The 20,974-nt window shown below is 38.5% G+C and overlaps 1 protein-coding gene across 3 annotated transcripts in view; it reads left to right on the forward strand.

Moving 5' to 3' along the window:
• Nucleotides 1-7,641: 7,641 nt before the first annotated feature.
• Nucleotides 7,642-20,974, forward strand: part of LOC126416088 (protein mothers against dpp) — a 145,449-nt gene continuing 132,116 nt past the window's right edge. Inside the window, exons 1-2 of one of the 3 annotated variants that reach the window (XM_050083580.1) lie at nucleotides 7,642-7,834; nucleotides 13,241-13,539. In XM_050083580.1, coding sequence (XP_049939537.1) covers nucleotides 7,804-7,834; nucleotides 13,241-13,539 — 330 coding nt within the window. In that variant the 5' untranslated portion in view covers nucleotides 7,642-7,803. The other 2 variants (XM_050083581.1, XM_050083582.1) reach the window with 2 other exon arrangements.

Genomic DNA, 20,974 nt, shown 5'->3' on the forward strand with positions numbered 1-20,974 from the left:
CAAAGCTGGAAAAAAACTGCAATGTACAACTGGGCATTGCTACTGCAAGTTTCTCACATCACTTCCCTCCGAGCTCAGCCCACGCAATTTCATATGCTCATCTCACAGGATGTGCATAGATAGGTGCTAGGTGAAACATAGGTAGATTTTTAATTGTTTTGTAGAGTGCAGTACTTTTCAGTTGTGAACCATGGCATGCTCAGATATGTAAGTCATTTTCTAGAGGATTATGTTATACAACAATCTGACATTGCTTTTGTGTAAACTGTTCCAAAGGCGAAACCGCAATCACTAGTGATTCCAAGAGAACTGAGTTAAAAGTGGTACCTACGGAAACCACATTGAAGGAGATTGAGAAATTTCTGAATTTGAGACTTATATTCAATGGCTGTTCATCATTTGTTCTACTGTCCTCACTATATGACTGGTAAATGCTACACTGCCACACATGGGTTGGTTGTTCCTCATGTTTCACAATGAGGTTTATGATTAAATATTACTAAAAGAATAACTGACCATGCACTGGATGGGTACATACCAAGTAGGACAGTTCATAATGGGAGGGATCCTCCATTGTACACAGTCATTGTAAAGAAACTTCTAAAGAAATACATATTACTGCATAACAGATGTAAAACACAGCATAGGTCTATAGATAGAGAGATGCTGAATGAAACTTGTTTGGCTGTTAAGAGAGCAATGCATGATGTCTTCAACGACTACTGTAGCAGAATATTGTCACACAGTTTTTCACAAAACCCAAAGAAATTCTGGTCATACATAAGGCTGTTAGTGGTACCAAAGGCAGTGTCTAGGCCCTAGCGAATGAGACAAGAACTGAAATTGAGGGTAGCAAAGCAAAAGCTGAAATGCTTATCTCTGTTTTAAAATATTCATTTACATAGGAAAACCCAGGAGAATTGCTCCGGTTTAATCCCTGTACCACAGAAAAGTCGAGTGAAATAAGTATTAGTGTTGAGAAACAGCTGAAATTGTAAAAACTGTACAAAGATTCAGGGCCCAATGGAATCCCTATCAGATTATATACTGAATTTGTGGCTGAGTTAGCCCCACTTCCAACTATAATCTTTCGTTGATCCTTCAAACAAGAAACCCAGGCCCTGTTCTTGGAAAAAAGTGCAGGTCACACCCGCCTACAATAAGGGCAATAGAAGTGGTCCACAACACTGCTGTCTAAATTGACATCCATTACTTGTAGAATCTTAGAACACATTTTGAGCTCAAACATAATGAGGTATCTTGAACAGAATGACCTCCTCCATGTCAACCAGCATAGATTCCAAAAACATCGACCATGTGAAATCCGACTCACATTTTTCTCACATGACCTAATGAAAGCATTGGCTCAAAGCAGTTGGGTGGATGCAGTATTTCTTCATTTCTGAAAAGCATTTGACACAGTACCACACTTAATCTTATTGTCAAAGGCATGATCATATGGGTTATTAGGTGAAATCTGTGACTGGACTGAGGACTTTTTGGTATGGAGGACACAGCAAATTAGCTTGGATTGATATCCATCATCAGATATAGAAGTTATTACAGGTGCATCCCAGGGAAGTGTGTTGGGACCCTTGTAATAACCTTGCAGATGATATTAATGGTAACCTCAGACTTTTTTGCAGATGATGCAGTTGTTTATAATGAAGTACTTTCTGAAAGAAGCTGCATAACTATTTAGTCAGATCTTGATAAGATTTCAAAATGGTGCAAAGATTGGGAACTTACCTCAAATGTTCAAAAATGTGAATCTGTGCACTTCACAAAACAATAAAACATAATGTATCATGACTTTAATATCAATGAGTCACTGTCAGAACTGGTCAGCTCATACAAATATCAGGATGAATCACTTTGTAGGAATGTGAAATGGAGTGATCACATAGGCTCAGTTGTGGGTAAAGCAGGTGGTAGACTTCAGGTTATTGGTAGAATACTGGGGAAGTGAATCAGTCTACAAAGGAGATCTCTTACAAATCACACACACAACCAGTTCTAGGATATTGCTCAAGCATGTGGGACTCATACTAAATAGACCTAACAGGGGATATTGAACATATACAGAGAAGGGCAGCATGAATGGTCACAGGTTTGTTTAATACATGGGAGAGTCTCACAGAGATACTGAGGGAACTGAACTGGTAGACTTTTGAAGACAGATGTAAACTATCCTGAGAAAGTCTACTAATAAAGTTTCAAGACTGGTTTTAATGATGACTCTAAGAATATACTACAACCCCCTACACATCACTCACAAAGCAATTGTGGGGTTAAGATTAGAATAATTACTGCACACACAGGCGCATTTAAACAACCGTTTTTCTCATGCTCTATATGTGAATGGAACAGGAAGAAACCCTAATAACTGGTAGAATGGGGTGTATCCTCTGTGGTGCACTTCACGGTGGTTTGCACAGTATATTTTATTTTAAATTCAGTGCAATAGTATTTGTAAAATGACTCTTAGTGTTCATTAAAAAATGACGATCATTCCACTTGGGACCTGTGGAATGGTACATTAGCTTATTTGTTTTAGTTTAAATATTTGTCATGTATTGTTGTTTTTCTGACATGTTCCACATCCTGGAGGACCTCCTCACTACGGATCAATTGGAATGAAAGTAAATCTAATCTAATCTAATCTAGATGTAGATGTAGATTCCTTCTCTCCAGGACTTGGGGTATTGTTCCTCAGATCAGACTCGATTGAAAAACATGAAGAGGTAGTTCTTGCAGTCATTATTCAAATACAGAACATGACGTGCTGCACTTTGTCTAGCCATCACACTGTATTGAACAACACAGTTAGTGCATACCCAAACTTCTCCTACAGAACTTCTGGTATTATTGAAGCTAACATCCCACTGTACCCTCTCTACTAATATCTATCTTTGTTGGACTAGGGTATCTCAATTGGCCTTGGATATTATTTTTTGGAAATATTTTGCCTTTATCTGGGGTACAGCTTTTCATTTAGTGATCAGAAAATTGTTGTCATATGTTGCCATTGTAAAACATAATTTACTTTTTGGATTGGTACTTATAGTATACTCCCACACCTTTTTAGATGAAATTTGTAACTGGACTGAGAACTATCACACCTATGCTGATGGTGAGAAATGTTCATGCTACGACTGCGTCTTGCTTTCTATGATAATGCGCTGAGGTTCTGGCAGAGCAATGCAAAATGCTGCAAGGTTGTCAGTAAATGGATTGTAATGAAAATTTCATGGTACCAGTTGCCTGTGGTACTCCATACACCACCATCTAAATCACCAATCACCATCTACCAGGTTTAAAAGACATTTTTAGGATAGAGACATCAACAATCCATCAAGCTGGTTCTGTTACGCATTCATTCAGATGTCCTGATGGCAGGTGCTGATGCATCTGGAATGGGATTCAAAGGGGAAGTTCATTGTTGCAGTGCAAGTCCTCTGCTACTTTCCAAAAGGACAGGGTCAGGTAGGGTGGGAAAGCAAAGAGTCACGTCAGCTGCGCGGATATAGTTTTCTTTGTACTGCAGAACCAGACATCGTTCAATGAGAGGAAACTGATCCCTACAAAACACCTAGGACAAGGATCTGTGGAGACCTCCTGCACACGAGATACATTGAAACCTCTGAGGAGGAGAAATGGATGGTGTCCTCCATGGCCTCACTATTCATATGTACATAAAGTACGAGATAGCATGAACACACAGCTATTAATTGCACAATTTAGTCTTCACTTGTAATTGTTGCAGTCTTCAGCCTGAAGACTGGTTTGTTATGGCTCTCCATGTTAGTCTATCCTGTTCAAGTCTTTTAATCTCTACACAACTGGCATCCATTTGAACCTGCTTAGTGTATTCAACTCTTGGTCTTACTATGCAATTTTTGCCCCATTACCTCCAACCACATCCCTATACTCTGAATCTACAGTTCCTTTATGCCCCAGGATGAGTTTTACTGTCCAGTCCCTTATTTTAGTTAAGCTGTCCCATGAATCTTTTCAATATTCTTCTACAGTACCACACTTCAGAAGCTTCTACACTTTTCTTGTCTGAATTGCTTATCATACGTGTTTCACTTCCATGCATGACTACACTCCAAACAAATATCTTCAGAACAGACTTCCTCCTGATATATTTTGACTAAATTCCATTGTCTTTGTTTAATTTTTATTGATGTCTACCTCATAATATGTTTTCAAGACTCAGTCCATTTTGTTCAACTGCTCTTCCAAGCCCTTAGCTGCATCTGACAGAATCAGTTTGCTCAATCTACATACTGAATAACATTGTGATAAGCTAAAATCTTGTCTCACTCACTTCTCAAATACTGGCTTCTTTTCATGTCCTTTGGCTTTTATAGCTGCAGTCCAACTTACGTACGAGTTGTAAATAACCTTTCATTCTCAAAATTTCAAAGAGTGTAGTCCAGTCTGCATTGTCAAAAGTTTGACTGTAAATCAACAAATGCCATAAATATGAGTTTGCTTTTCTTCCACCTATCTTCTCAGTTGTAGGGCCAACATTGTCTTACATTTGGTACATTTCTTTGGAACCCAAACTGATCTTCTCCAAGGTCAGCCTACCAGTTTTTCCATCATTCTGTAAGTAATTTGTGTGTATGGCATAGCCTTTAACCACAAAATATACCAATGGTTGAAATGAGTCTCCTATATACATAGGCACAAGGGCCTATTCTGTCTTAGAAATTTTACTTCCTCTATGTTTTCTGACACTGTTGACATTCTACTGCAGTGTAGGGGTCATTAATCAAAAACAATTTTTGTTTGCTCTCTCTCTTCTTTTTTGGCAACACAGGTTGGATATGAGACGAATAACAGGACACCCTGTCACTTCACCTACACATATTTCCAGTTTCTTTAGGGAGAAATCTTCACTGTTTAAAACTGATTTCCTCCTAGCTGATTGTTTCATACCTAGTTTCTTTTTGCCATGAGTTTTGACTTTTTTTGTAGTGCTGCGGGATGTTTGAGAAAGGTTGAAGTACTTTTTGTGCCTAACTTTGTGAATGATACATACACAAGTCTGTGCCACTGTACAAAAAAATTTTTGCCACTTCAATTTATTGAGTTTCCTTTTCTCCTAAAAAGGTCAATCAGTTCTGGCTCAAAGCAGTGTGCTCACCAGAGCATTTTATACAGAAATTAGCATCAACAACAATGACTGATTTGTGTGCATCTTCTCTGTGTGTTGCCTTGTTGTTACATCCTAATGTGGTGTGACTGTATCTTTGGCATTTATAGCTCTGCATTTGGTAGGGTATATAAACCCTTACCTTCACTCCAAGGGTGTCCATATGCAGGGGCAAGGGGGCAGGGGTCCGCTGCCACCCTCCCTCCATCCTCCCCCCCCACCCATAGCTCTTAGGGAGTTTTTCTTTCACAAAAATGGTTTAAAAGTCAATATTATGTACATTTTTAACAGAGTTGGAAATGGAACTTTTTTATGGCTGCTTTCAAGTCACCATTTATCTTTCAAAATATTAAAAATACTCCATAAACCCACGTCTCGCAGCACCCTCAAACTGTTGGTTGCATTGCTTTGCTTCATCCAAATAGATCCGCCTTTGATGTACTCTGCAAGAATGTGTAAACTGAATGTTAGGATGAAGACAACCATCTTGTGTAGCTTGCTGTTTATCATCCTCAACATGTATCTAACTTCTGCACCACATCTTCCATTTTCCACTCCTTTTGCAGCTTAGTGGTGTTCCCATTCATCGTGTTTCTACAACTTAGAACGTCCTTACAGAAAGGTCGCAAAAGGAAGAGTACATAAGAGTGTTTATTGACAGACTAGGTAGTGAAGATTGGAACTTTGTATATAACTGTAAATTGGGTAAAAAGAAGAGAAAGAACATTTACGTCATATCTTAAATGCACAAAATTGAACAGAGTTAATCTCCTTCTGGGGAAAGGGAGGGGGGGGGGGGGGGGACAACCTGCAGTGGAGACATATACAGAGAAAGGACTCCCAATAAGTGTAAGGCTGATTTAGATATACCAAGGAACAGTTTAGTAAGAAATGCAAATTTTCACAAAGTGAACCCACTTAACATTTTCAATGAATTATCATTTTATGTTTGGTCTATGGATCTAAAGCGTTTTAAAATTAAGTGGTACAACTATCTATCAGATCACCCATTTTACCATATTAAAGAATTTATTGAGATGCCTAAGGAGAAAATTACCATCTAACAAATTTTACTATAGTTTATTGTATTATAATGTACTGTGGTTATGTCTTGTATAATTATGTCCTGTATACTCTATCCACTTGTTATGCACAGGGTTTATACCACAGCCCTTCTTTGTTATACTATAGCTTATTGACACCAGCTCTTAGAAATTTTTCTGTACCATAGTGTGTTTTATTATTGCTGTCCTTAATGTGTGTACTATAGTTTATTGACAGTAGTTTATTACTATGTAAATACTGTACTCCAAAGACTGAGCCTATTTCATTGTAAAATTCTCAATAGCCAATAAAAATTCTTGATATAGTTTTAGATCATGATGCATGGAAAAGCCTTGAGCAGGCTTTTATTCAGCAGTAGATGTCAAATGGTTAATGGTGGTAATGTTGGTATTGGGTTTATTTTGTTTATCCAAGAGCCTATAAAACTTCAAAAATAAGAAGACCGTTTCAAATTAACATAAGATTGAGTATAAAAGGAATTTTAAGCCACTGAAATTAATTGCTTGGGTGATTAAAGGAGTTTCAGTATAAAAAAGTTAAATACTGGACAAATTGTGGTGTTGCAGGATGATGAATGGGGCACTCATTTTAAAAGTGACCTATGGGCCTAATATGTATATATCACGTTCAACCACAAAGAAACGCAATATGTATTGTAACATGTGTAACACATTTCAGTTTCTGTTGTACTGCCAGAACTTGCTAAAACTGCTTTCTTTGTGCATAATGGAATTACCATAGTAGCACGGTCTTGCTGGTTACAAATTTAACCGAACATATAACGAACTAAAGCATCAGAAATGCATTTGTAAAGTATTATGCACGTGTGGGTATGTAGGCACTGTGTTAAAAAGTACTCGCATGATGGCGGTTTTCGATCTGGGGGCTTACGTCTTAGTCATTCTTTCTGACGTGTCCTTGCAGCGGTTGTGTAAACAAGAATTATAAGATGCAAGTCCAAGTATTTTCTATCACTTTTGTCTCTAAAAGTTTTCAGCTGCTTTACACACTATGCGACTGCTTAAACATAAAGTTGTCTCTTTTTCGCCTAGTTGAAGAACAATTGACTAAATTTTGTCCCTGCATTTTATATTACTTAACACAACTGCTGATTTTAAATACAAGTTTATGTGCATACTGACACGTACTGATAGCATTGCTTGCTAGCAGTAAGCTACTTTATGTCATACGAAGAGATTTTCGGTATTTGTTGCTTTCTATTAATCTTGCAACGCACACATTTGTTCTCTTTCCATACGTGGGTACCGAAAGCCGAAAAGTAACTGAATCTGTTTGTCGGAACGACTAATGACTTAGTGTTGATGACAAAGGTACACTGCTATTACAGAAGTACATGTTCTCTGTTTTCACAGAACAGAGCTATGACGTCACGTGAAAATGACCTAAAATCGAACGTTTGTCAAAATCGGAAGAGGCTGCAGGTTTCTGTGGCCTACCACACGGGAGTTTTTACCAACTGGACCAAGAACCAACAACGTTCACGAAGAAGAAATAACGCTTTTATGAGAAATAGCTAAAATTTTCTTCATGTGTGTTTTTGTTTTTTTGCCATGTCTAATCATTGGCGGATGAATACATCAGGTTGGTTCTGTCTCCGACTTTGAGTCGCCAGTAAATAGAAGCAGTGATATTTTGAAACAAATTCGTAAACTTTGTAAACAATTTTAACATACAGTGTTCGAATATGTGATTTCTTTTAAAAAATTGAAACTACAAGGTTTGAACAGCTACGAAATGTGAGTACATCATACCAGATAAAGCTTCATCTATTTGAAGATGGATATTTATGAAGTCGAAGAGGAATTTGTATTTAACAGTCAGTAGTTATGTTCATCTTATTCTTACGGGGTTTGGTAGGGAGTAATTGAAGCGCAGCTTTCATGTGACTATGTTCAAGGAAAAGAAAGTTGTTGCTATCAGTTTGATAGCTTCATGTTTACTATGCTTAGTCGAATATAATTATCTAATGGTATAGCAGATAGCAATTTTAGAATATGCATCAGTCATTTAGACTGCTCCCTGTCTATTCTAATGTGCCTACAAATGTGATAAAACTTGTGTACCAAATGCATTAATTCATTTTGTTTGTGTAGCCAACGCGTTGCGCTTCTGCCTTTAAAAGGGGCAGGGGGATATGATTAAGACGTTACGGCAATGGTGTGTAAATTTGACTAGGAAGGCTCGGCCTCTAAGTTCCATTTCATTGGAATATATTTAGGTGTATGAGAAACATTCGCCGCCACTGGCTCATCCTATTTCGCGCGCGCCCTTATCCCCTGAATCAATTTTCAATTGTATGTGGATCCAAATGACACAAATAACAGCAAAAAAACTACACAGGAATAAGAGATTTTTCCTTCTTACTTAACTCTTTGTAAATATGTTGATATGTTTACAGTATGATAGTCACAAGCTTTGTGTCACTGTTGATTATACAGCTAGTGTAAGTCCTTAGCACTTTCTACTACTTAAATTGCTGTATAGTCTTATTATTTTTATAAGTTTAACATTTAAGTCTGCTAACTGTTCATTTCAGTATTTTTCAAGGCCCTGTACACAAAGTTTATTTACCTTGAATCTTGTAATATCTGGCCAAATTATTCACTGTGGACAAGTGTTTTTTTACTGATTCAAGATAGCTGGCATTTCTCCTTCTTGATTAGAGATACAAAATTGGATTTGTAAGTGCAGCAAGATATCTGAATGATAGCCGTAATAAATTAGATTTAGGACGTATAGTTGTCTTTTTATTGATGATAGTAGTTGATTTTTCGATTAGGGCGCCTGATAGTTGTCATATAAATTTAGCAGTCAACACTGTTAATGTGTCCAGTTTTTTAATAGCCTTTCTGACATGATGATCAATTGCTTACATTCATTGACATAAAGCTGTGCAAAGTTGTGCACATTCTTGGAAATCTTTTTGGGCAATAAATGATGAGACCCTTAAAAATGTCAACTACAACCTGCAAGAGAGAGACGGAGCCCAGTTTTCAGTGAAACAGGACTTATCACACTCTTTGTTGTTTTTAAGTGAATTCATATGTTTCTTTGAAGCTACCCCTGCTCCTCACCTCCAAAAAATAGAAACAGTAGTGTAGGCACTGACAAGAAAAATGTGGCTCAATGCAGGAATAAAAAAAAAAATCCTGTAGAACAAAGGGGATTCCATACAGTTTTCTCAGAAGTTGTATTGACCCAAAGAAACAGCAGCACTACAAACTTTACTGTGGCACCTTAAAGAAGGTAATAAATAAAGCTAATAGAATGCACATAAAATCTGAAATTGAGATTTCTAAAAAAAGGAAAATAAATTAAATGTAATCAGCATGGAAACTGGCAGAAAAACAGAATATATCATACACAGAAATAAAGCAAGGTGACAGTATTGTAAAGAAATCTGAAATGGTTGCAGAAATTAAAACTAATGTTGCAGACTCTTCACTCAATCTCGCGTTTAACTATCTTTTCAAAAATTCGTTAGAGACTCGTGCACAGAAGGATGATTGTTGATCATCTCAACTTCCTTAATATCTTCAGCAAAAGTCAATTTGGATTTTGCACTGGTATTTTTCTCAGCAAACTATATATTCTTTTATCATCAAGTTTTACAGGCCATTAATAAAAATATGTCTCAAGTAGGTAACTTTTGTGGTCCCTCGAAAGCTGTTAATTGTGTAAACCTGTAAAATCTTTTGCAAAAGTCATAATGTTATGATTTATATGGCATTGTCAGTTTGTGGCATCAACATAGAATGGGCTGAAGCAGATTATAATGCCGAATGGTTCATCTGGAAACATGGCTCATCTGAATAGGGCACTTTAATGTGTGGAGTGCCACAAAGCTCTGTTTTAGGTTCACTGCTATTTCTGATGTTCATTATAGGCTCACTTCATTCCTACACAAAGAATAAATTTACCATTTTTGCAGATTACACTGTAATTCTCATTAACACATAGTCAGATGATAATCTTGAACAAACTGTAAACAAGGTTTGGGTCGACAGAAGTGTCCGATCCCACGCGTCTGCTTTGACCTGTGACGTAATGACGCCGCGGAGTTTGGCTTGTGAGTGTGGCGTGTTTGTAGATGTCGTGTTGTGGTTAGTTGTGCTCTCTGGTGGTATGTTCAAGGCTTTCGTTTGTGTGGTGTAATGGGCTCAATTTGCTTTTGCTCAGTATCCAGAATTGTTCGAGTGTCGGCTGTGTTTGTAGTGGAATTTGTTTCAGCGAGTTAACGATTTTGTATGAAGGTTAATTTAGTGTTGTTCACTGTAGATCGTGTGGTAATTTTAGTAAAATTAATTGGTTGTTGGTTTTGCTCAGGAATGGATATGGCGGATAAAATTAACAGTACGCAGGTCAAGGGAAGTGTTCGATCCCAATGTGTGGCTTTGTGATATTGGTATCGGGAGATGTTTTTGTGCTATATAGGCCAAGGGAAGTGTTTGATCCTAGTTTATGGGATCGGGAACTGCTGTTGAGCTATGTAGGTCAAGGGAAGTGTCCGATTCCAGATGATATTGTGTTTAGTGGTATTTGGGGAGTTTTATGATTTCGGTTTTTTTTCGTCGTTTTGTGGGTGGGTGTCTAAAATTTGTTTATATTTAGTTTGCCCCCACCCAAAAACACCCCATTTTCCCATGCTTGTCCCGTTAGTGTCATTAGGCCTTTTGTGGAAAGTGTGTGTGTTTGTTTTTTGTTGTATTTTCGTCCTCCTAATGCGTACGTACCAACATCATATGCGCCATGTTGGAATCATTGTTTATGGTCGTTTCCGCCATATTTGTGACATCATGGGTCAAAGCAGATGGGCGGGATCGAACGCTTCCGTATTTCCGAAACCTTGAAGAAATTGACGCAAAGTGTAGAGATCAGCCAATACAGAAAATTGACAGCACAGGACTCTTGGGTGCATATGTAGACATCAAATGTAATTGATCAGCCCACTTTCTTTTTAAAGATTGTGTTGTTGCTTCAGTGGCGGAAGTGGATACTATTAAGGGAACAGAGTTTTGTATCATAATTTTAATCTTTTGTCTTCTTAAGCACATATTAACTTTGAACTGTCATGACTCCCACATTATTTTGGGGACTAGTGTAGCAGGGGATACAACCCGTCGGCTTTGGACAATGACGTCACAAGTCGCCAATCGAGAAGCGATTCTTCTTAGTGTTGTAGCTCCCTTCAGTGGCTGATAAGTGTTTTTTGGCTTTAAAAAAAAAAAAATCTCACGAGATAGAATAAACAGATCCACTTTACTAAGCAATCAGTAAAAAAACGAAACTGAAACATAACAGCAAAAGCGAAAATGGTAAACTGCTCTCTGGCCACTTGTGATGTCATTGTCCAAAGCCGACGGGTTGTATCCCCTGCTACACTAGACCCTTATTTTGTGCAGTATCGTAGAGGTGAAAATTTAGTTTTTGTATTCATTTATTTATTTGTTGTGCTTCCTGTATATATTACTCATTTTTCCGCAGTGAAACACAGTTTTCTGTTAATAGCATTGCATCTTTTATTGTTGTAAGTTACATGTGAACCCTGTACAAGGTGACATGTTCCATATCCTTGCAATTCACTTGTTGCCTGGGTCTTCGGAACATGAACTAAACAAATAAAAAAGAAAATAGGTCAAGTTTAGAAGTGTGAGCAGTTGTTGTAAACTCTTGTTTTTGAAACTTGGACATACCCAGAGGCTTAGATGGTTGTTAGAAGTGATAAACTAATGAAATTAGATATGATATACTGAGCAGTTTTGGCCCAAAAATATAGTGGATGTGTTTAAACATTTACTCACATAAAATAACTTTAAGATATTATGAAAAGGAAATTTGCTACTCACCATATAGCAGAGATGCCGAACTGCAGGTAGAGTTTCTCCGCTATATGGTGAGTAGCAACTTCCCTTTTCATAATATTGTTACATTCGATCCTGGATTTTCCATTGTATGATGATATGAAAGGATAGAGTGCTACTCATAACATACAGGCGGTATTGAGTCACAGATGGGCACAAAGAAAAGACTGCCAACATTGAAGTTTTTGGCGCACGCGCACACACACACACACACACACACACACACACACACACACACACACACACACACACACAATCTCCACTGTGGCTCTGGCCTGAGTCTACGACTCAGTGCCGCCTCTATTGTGTGCATCTATATCCTTTTCATAATATTGTTGTTATTCCATCATCCTGGAAAACCTTTATATTCTTAGTCAAAGCAGACTTAGTACTTTTTATTACTTTTCATGATACTGCATGACATCTGGCACACAAGGCTAAATGTCCCTCTCTCTCTCTCTCTCTCTCTCTCTCCCCCCCCCCCCTCCCCTCTTCTCTCTCTCTCTCTCTCTCTCTCTCTCTCTCTCTCTCTCTCTCTCTCTCTCGCAGCACCATCATGGTGGCATTTTACTCTCTTTGCTTTTGCCACTCAGTTTTTCACAACAAATTGTAAGTAACATACATGATAGCTTTCTAACATATTTTTAATGAGCACTTGCTACACATAATAGAGAAGTATAGTGTGGAAGGCTCATTGATGTTTTGCATGAATATGATTGTGAAATGTGTTAGAAACTCAAATTTGTAGATTATCTAGTGAAATAATAAATTAATTGACATCAGTTTTCGTTTGAAAAGAAGATATTTGTGTAAAGGGGGAAAAATGTGTAGCATAGTGTATTGTATTGTTGTTAACATTCTTGCAGTATACAGTTCAGCCCCTCTTTTAACTGTCTGGTAACAAATCTGTAGAGTTCCCTTTTGTTTCAGTGGTTTGTAATTAATGATTCCTTGTTGTGCAAGGTACAATTTCGTTGAATGGTCAACCAGTGTTAGCAATTAATAGAGCGAAAAAAGAGAGAGGAAAGATGGAACAAGTTCTAAAAGGGTATCTCTAAGTTTAAGTGACAATTGGGATCCCAACATAAATATTCTTATAAAATATTCCCCTTTTTTTTTGTTTCAGAGGAAATAGATTTAATTGGAATTGAAATGGATACTGATGAGGCAGAGTCATCAGGAGCTGGTGGCCCAATTTCATCATTGAATAGCTTATTCTCATTTACCAGTCCTGCTGTGAAGAAACTTCTCGGCTGGAAGCAAGGAGATGAAGAAGAAAAGTGGGCAGAGAAAGCAGTTGATTCTTTAGTGAAGAAACTAAAAAAAAAGAAAGGAGCCATTGAGGAGCTTGAAAGAGCTCTAAGTTCACCAGGCCAAGCCAGTGACTGTGTTACTATACCTCGTAGTTTAGATGGAAGACTACAAGTAAGTTTTAATATGTCATACACTTAACAGTGAACAATTTATTTGTAGTAGTAGTTTGTTTTGTTAACCCTGCTCTGAGTTAAACTCTTAGAATTCATATGCAGTAGTAGAGGTGGGGGTGGTATCTCATTAAATTGCACTGATATTATGATTACTAAGTATTTGAGTAAATGAGAGCTAAAATTAGAATATTTTAAGTGTGTTTAATGCCTTTGGGTAGGTCTAGATCAGCAATATATGTACTGTAGAGGGGGGTAGCTCGAGATCAGCAATATATGTACTGTGAAGGAGAAGCACCCTGATTGGCATTACCCCTGTTGCAGACTTTAGACATTTGTTGTGTTGTTGTTGGCCAGTCAGAGTGGCCGAGCAGTTCTAGGCACTACAGTTTGGAACTGCGCGACCGCTACGGTCGCAGGTTTGAATCCTGCCTCGGGCATGGGTGTGTGTGATGTCCTTAGGTTAGTTAGGCTTAAGTAGTTCTAAGTTCTAGGGGACTGATGACCAAAGAAGTGAAGTCCCATAGTGCTCAGAGCCATTATAACCATTTTGTTGTTGTTATTGTTACATAACTTTTTTGTACATGTTATGTTTCAGGAGAAAAAAGAAAGTTGTACGTAGAAATATCTCCTCTTCGCACTGGGATATACAAGGTGTACAACTTATCTTCTGCTTTTTTTTCCCCCCCAACATTTGAGGCTTTAATGAAACAAATTGGTTACACATGTGTCAGTCAAAGTATTTTCCATTGCTGGCCATTACTTTCTCCCATCTTTTGGGCAGTGTACGAATCCCACATCGAAAAAATTGTTCATCTTTTGAAGCGATCCACGAATCCATCCAATCTGTGACTTCTTCGTGCGATCGGAAGTGTTGGTCAGCCAGGCCATGCGCCATTGATGTAAACAGGTGATAATCAGAGGGAGCAATGTCTGGAGAACACTGTGGATGGGGTAGCACTTACCATTTTCACTTTTCCAAGTACGATTTGACCTCATTTGCAATGTGGGGTCGAGCATTGTCATGTTGCAAAATCATTTTATCATGACTCTCGTTGTATTGCGGCTGTTTGTTTTTTAATGGTGTGCTCAAATGCATTAATTGTGTTCGATAACGAGCACCTGTGATTGTTTCACTTGGTTTTAACACCTCATAGTACATGATGCCGAGCTGGTCCCACCAAATGCAGAGCACGATCTTGGAGCCATGAATATTCGGTTAGGCCGTCAACGTGGAAGCATAGCCGGGATATCACTATGATTTGTTTGCATTTATGGTTATCGTAATGAACCCATTTTTCGTCCCCGGTCACAATGCTATGCAGAAATCCCTTTCATTTTTGCCTCTGAAGCAACTGTTCACAAACACACAAACACCATTAAACGTCTCTTGGTTTCAGCTCACACGGGACCCAAGTTCCTTCTTTCTGAATCATGCTCATAGCCTTGAGATGTTTTGAAATGGCTTGCTGTGTCACTCTCACTAATTGCGCCAATTTTTCTTGAGTTTGACACAAGACTTCACTCAGAAATGTCTCCAGCTCTGCATCTTTGTAAACATTCTCTCTTCCACCACTATACCGGTCTACGTTGTTAAAACCACTGTTCTTGAAGCGTTGAAACAACTCACGACATGTTCTTTCACTACTAGCATCCTTACCATACGTACTTGAGAGCATTCGATGAGTCTCAGCCACTGTTTTGATCATATTGAAACAAAACAGTAACACCTCCCACAAATGACGAGAATTAGGCTTGTAAACTGACATTTTCAACCAAGAACAACTTTATGATGCAGACACAAATTGACTAATGTTTGAATGAGGTTATGTTGACAGAGGTCCAAGCTAACTCCCCGACATCTGCGATCTGTTTCTTTTGACTGCTGCTTACCGTTGTTGCCACCTATTGGCAAATGGTGGAAACAAAGTTGTACACCTTGTACTTATTCAATAACTATGTGTTAAGGCTATACACACATGCTGTAGTGTTAACAGAGACATTGCTTCTTTTCTTACAGCTTTTGTAATCCTTTTTATGTATGATCCAAATACTAGTGGGTCTGTCATTAGGTATTGAGTGTTCACAGGCTTTCACTTGCTAATGTAAAGTTCATGTATTTCCAGCTGGATGAGTTCGTCGAAAGACATGTTGTTTTATCTTTTCACTTTGCTGGTAGATAATGGAAGTAAGACTCATCAAAATGTCATAGTATTTTATATCTAAAAACAAAGATGATGTAATTTACCAAACGAAAGTGCTGGCAGGTCGATAGACACACAAACATACACACAAAATTCAAGCTTTTGCAACTAACTGTTGCCTCATCAGGAAAGAGGGAAGGAGAGGGAAAGACTAAAGGATGTGTCATAGTATTTTGGTTGACTCACTCTGCTGGAAACATCAAAACTTTTATATTAGTTCAACTCTCTAGGAATGACAAAGAGATATCCCTTCATTATGAAATTATTTGTAGTACAAGATTATAGAATCCTTGCAGCCATTTCTTTCCATTTGTTCTACGATGCTTTAGAAATTCAAAAAATGTGCAATCCTAACTGCTTGTCATTGGGACTTTTTGTATTTTTATTGCTACGCTAATTTGTAGCCAGTTGGAGACATATGAGAGGTTTCCTCCATCTGCAGATTTACCTGTTAATGTCTAGTGACACCTCTGATTAAAGCTCTGAGTCTTTGAGGGAGGAGTGCTTGGTTAGATAGCTAATCTGCAAATCATTTGCTATTTTTTGTACATCTTCTAATGTGGAATATTTAAGTATTTTGAAGCTTCAACATGTTTTTACTCATTTCAGTGAAATTCAGTTTAAATATTTGTTTCTGTTTACTTTCTTTGTTTGCTGAAATGACATTTTACTTCCTTCAGGATTTCTGTTTCCCTTACTCTGGTATTTGAGTAGTCATTCTAATATTCCCTATATTATTTTCTGAGTTAAAGGGGTGTGTTTCACTGAGCAATAATCCCTCCCCTTGCCACCCCCCCCCCCTCTCTCTCTCTCTCTCTCTCTCTCTCTCTCTCTCTCTCTCTCTCTCTCTCTCTCCCTCCCTCTCCCTCCCTCCCTCCCTCCCTCTCCATCCTATATGCCCTACACTTTTCTCACCAAGTATTGGGCTGTTGGTTAGTGTCAGTCTTTTGAGTGTGCATCAGTGTGCTAACCGTTTAACAACTGAAATTCTGTTGTATTAGAAAAAATGATAATTGCTTGTTTTATTTTTGATGTTGAGAGAGAGAGAGAGAGAGAGAGAGAGAGAGAGAGAGAGAGAGAGAGAGAGAGAATGTCTTCTCAAACGCAGATACAGAATATGAGTCAGTGCTTTTGTCACTTCATTGTCATACCAGAAATGAGTATAGAATGTTAATGAAACTATCGTTATATGTTTTGAGTTATGTTGTGGTAAGAATATTGAGTGAATCTTGCTTACATAAACAATAATTCTTGATTCCTGATTTGGATAGCAATACAAAATAGACAGTTAGGACTGTTTTTAGACTGAAGTCTAAACTAGGGGCAGTCCCAGTCAGAATGCTTTCCCTCTATGGTGCGCAAACTGACAACGTATAAGTCTCCTGTAGACAGTATATAGACAGTTACCAGTGGGAGTTGGAAAAGGGATGATGTATTATATGGCTTTGAATTCATTCCGTATTGTTTGCGAAATATTCATGGGTCATAGAAGAAGTAGAGGCTGTAGTAACAAACTGATCTATAGTGGGCTAGGATAGTAGGTGATAGTTTTGTTTTGAGTTGTTGAAGTCAATGAATACCATGTCACAAGAAAAAGTTCTACTATAATTAGTGAATAATTAAAGTATTGGTTCAGATAACAGTCAGTTATCAGTGATTATATACATCTTGTTGTTGTTGTTGTCGTCTTCAGTCCTGAGACTGGTTTGATGCAGCTCTCCATGCTACTCCATGATACATCTCGTATCAGTTTGTATTTTAATTTTGGCCGTATGTCATATGCAGCAAAATTATCTTTACTGTTGTTGCAAATATCTTGTGAACTTTGGGGATTGTGTATAACTGTTGTCTTTGAATGCATTATGAACTTCACACTGGTATGAATATCAGGATTTAACACTTTTTCTTATTTTTACAAAAGACATCATTTGTCTGCTGGTGTCCCATTTGGTACATTACAGCCATCTGTTAACACACACCCTTACCTTTCCATTGCATCACATAAAAAGGTACTTACCTCCCTCCCTCCCCTCCCTGACTTGCATGAGTACATCCCGGCAAGTTCAAGGCTTCAAGCCATTAGAGCATTTCTTTCCTTTCTCATTCTATAATCTCTCGTCTTTGACCATCTTCACTTCTTTTACCCTTGAGCCCTTGCTGAAAATCCAATGTCAGCCCAGCTATTCTCTCACTTTCTCTGTCTTTTGTGTACACAAACTCTGTTGATTTGCCTTAACCACAGATTTCTCAGCTAAAGTACATGTTTGGACCTTTTCTGGGGGGAGGAAGAGGCTTTTGACCATCTACTTTTCAGTAGTGCAGGTCAGTTGAGGACAACTTAAATATTGCTCACTTATGCGTAGTAACTGTGTACATACAATTGCACTAAAAAGCTAACACAGTATTTAACCTGACATGGTGAGTGTTTCAAGTATCCTCTTGATAGTAGTACCCTAATAACGGAGAGATCACCCATCTGGTGCCTGAACTGTTAGATCCGTATGCATGCCAAGGAGTAGATTCCTGTCACCTTGAGGCACCAGGACTCTGCGCATTGAACATCAGCTTTGCTGCAGCTGGTTGACACCCATGGGGAAAGTTGTTGATTGGAGTAAGTGGAATTAGGGTGGACGTTTCCTGTATTGAGTGAATTAAAAAAGATAAGGCTCTCATCAACCCAAAGACTGGATGTAGCACGTATTGGATGTGCCATTTCTTTGCCTTTATTTGACCTTTGAACTGACTTATTCAGCCAGTTATTGTTGGATTTATAGTTTAATGTGAAGTCTGAACCTCATTGCAACTCGGTATTTCTTACGTCAGCATACATTGCTAGAGGTGACAGAAAAAAAGTCATAGGATTGAATGGGCATCAAACCTGAGCCTGCAGGATCCGTAGTCCGACACTTCAACCACTTAGCCACCTAGCCGCATATTATTTGAATAAAAGTAATGCAAAAATAATGATTGTAATAATTCTGCTGTCTTAACAGACAGATATAGAAAGTGCAGACCATAAAATACAATGTGACAGATTTCCCTACATCTTGGAAAAGGGTGAAGCTATAAGATAATGAACAAAATAATTTATTCAATGCCATATTTGTTCACAGGGCAAATAAAAGGTAGTCACATTGAAAAAATGCAAAATGGCTCTTTGTTGGTTAAAATATCAACTGTGTTTACAGTCTCAAGCACTTCAGACACGTGACAAGTTGGGGAACATAACAGTGTATGTTACCCAACATAAATGTCTTGAGTATGATGTAGGAAGTTTCATTCACTGAGAAGTGCACTCTAGGCGGATGAGGTGCTACAAACTAATTTGGAATGGCAAGATGTATGCTTCATCTGGTGCAAACAAAGACATCTGAAAGCTAGCAATATAGCTTTTGAAGAAAATGTTGTTCCAGAAAAAGTTAGTGGTGGGCTGTAGGTGTTGTATTCCAGTATCTCATAACCCTTGAGGTGTTTCTGATGTTTGTTTTGAATGTGTCATCACACTACACAGCAAATCCTATATGTTCAAACAGTGGAAGATCATTAAACAACAGCCATCTGTATGAACAACCACTTTTATATGTAAAAGGCCTGGAACACTGGAACACAATTTTGCATTTCGGCATTATGAAAAGCAATGTCAGTTTTGTAGCTGTCATCACATCCATCACAAAGATTTCATAATCATCTCTATCATCTGCTCAAAATCATGAAAACACATTTAGCTCAAAAAATTACCCAAAATTGAGATCTCCACCTCATTGTTCAGAAACTTCTAGACAAGTATATTTTGTAGTGATCATCACATGTGTGCTTACGAATTAATACTGAAAAATAGTTCAATTTTAATTGTAATTGTGTGTAGAATCCCATTGAGAAATATTGAACTGTTTATGAGGAATCTAGACTCCTTACTGTGCTATCTACTCACCATAAAGGTGACACATTGAATTGCGGATAGGCACAGTAAAAAGACTGTTACACACTAAGCTGTTACATGCTAAGCTTTTTTCCCAAAGCCATCTTCAGAATAGGGAAACACACACACACACACACACACACACACACACACACACACACACACACAAAAGCAGGCACACTTGACTGCTATCTGTGGCTGCATTAGATGGACTGCAACTGGAACCCTTCAGAAGAAGAAAGGACAACCATGCACAGCCTCAAGACAGATCCTCACCTAGTAACGCTACCTGCATACAGAGATTCGACCACTGTTTCTGTGGATTGCAGTGACTACCAGGCGGAAGGCTTTTGCCAGATGTGTGACTCCTCCACTTATAAACTCTGCCAGAGTGAACCCACCCCAGAAGTTCAACATAACCTTCAATCCCTGCTTAAAGCCTTAGGCCATTCCCAGAACCTCTCCCCTGAATCCATTTTCCTCCTCATTGCTATGTCACCCCACACTCCCACTTTCTACTTGCTGCCCAAAATCTGCAAACCCAACAATCCTGGATACCCCATTGAACCTGGTTATTGCAGTCCCACTGAAAGATTTGTGGCCCACAATGACCAACACCTACAATCAATTGCCCAAAATCCAACTGCTTCATTCACATACTCTCCACCATCCCCCCTCTCCCCCCCCCCCCCCCCCCTTTTACCTCCTGGATCGCAACTTTTCACCATTGACATCACTTCCCTATACAGTAACATTCTCATGCCCATTTCTTGCCACTATTGAACACTACCTCTCCCATTGTCATTCAGATTCCAAACCCACTACCTTATTTCTCAAAAAACTTACTAACTTTATCCTAGCTGGCCAGGGTGGCCGAGCGGTTCTAGGCGCTACAGTCTGGAACCACGCGACCACTACGGTTGCAGGTTCGAATCCTGCCTCGGGCATGGATGTGTGTGATGTCCTTAGGTTAGTTAGGTTTAAGTAGTACTAAGTTCTAGGGGACTGATGACCTCAGAAGTTAAGTCCCATAGTGCTCAGAGCCATTTGAACCATTTTGAACTTTATCCTAACACACAACTACTTCTCCTTAGAAGGGAAGCAATACAAACAAATCAATGACACAGTGATGGCCAAGCTCCTATGCTAACCTGTTTATGGGCTGTCTAGAGAAAAGCTTCGTAGCCTCCCAAACACCTTGTCTGGTTTAGGCTCATTGATGATATCTTTATGATCTGGACTCAGGGCCAAGACAACCTATCTTCATTCTTTCACAACCTCAGCACCATCTCTCCCATCTGCTTTACCTGATC

This window comes from Schistocerca serialis, chromosome 8, assembly GCF_023864345.2.
Source record: "Schistocerca serialis cubense isolate TAMUIC-IGC-003099 chromosome 8, iqSchSeri2.2, whole genome shotgun sequence".
NCBI classification, from domain to species: Eukaryota; Metazoa; Arthropoda; class Insecta; order Orthoptera; family Acrididae; genus Schistocerca; species Schistocerca serialis.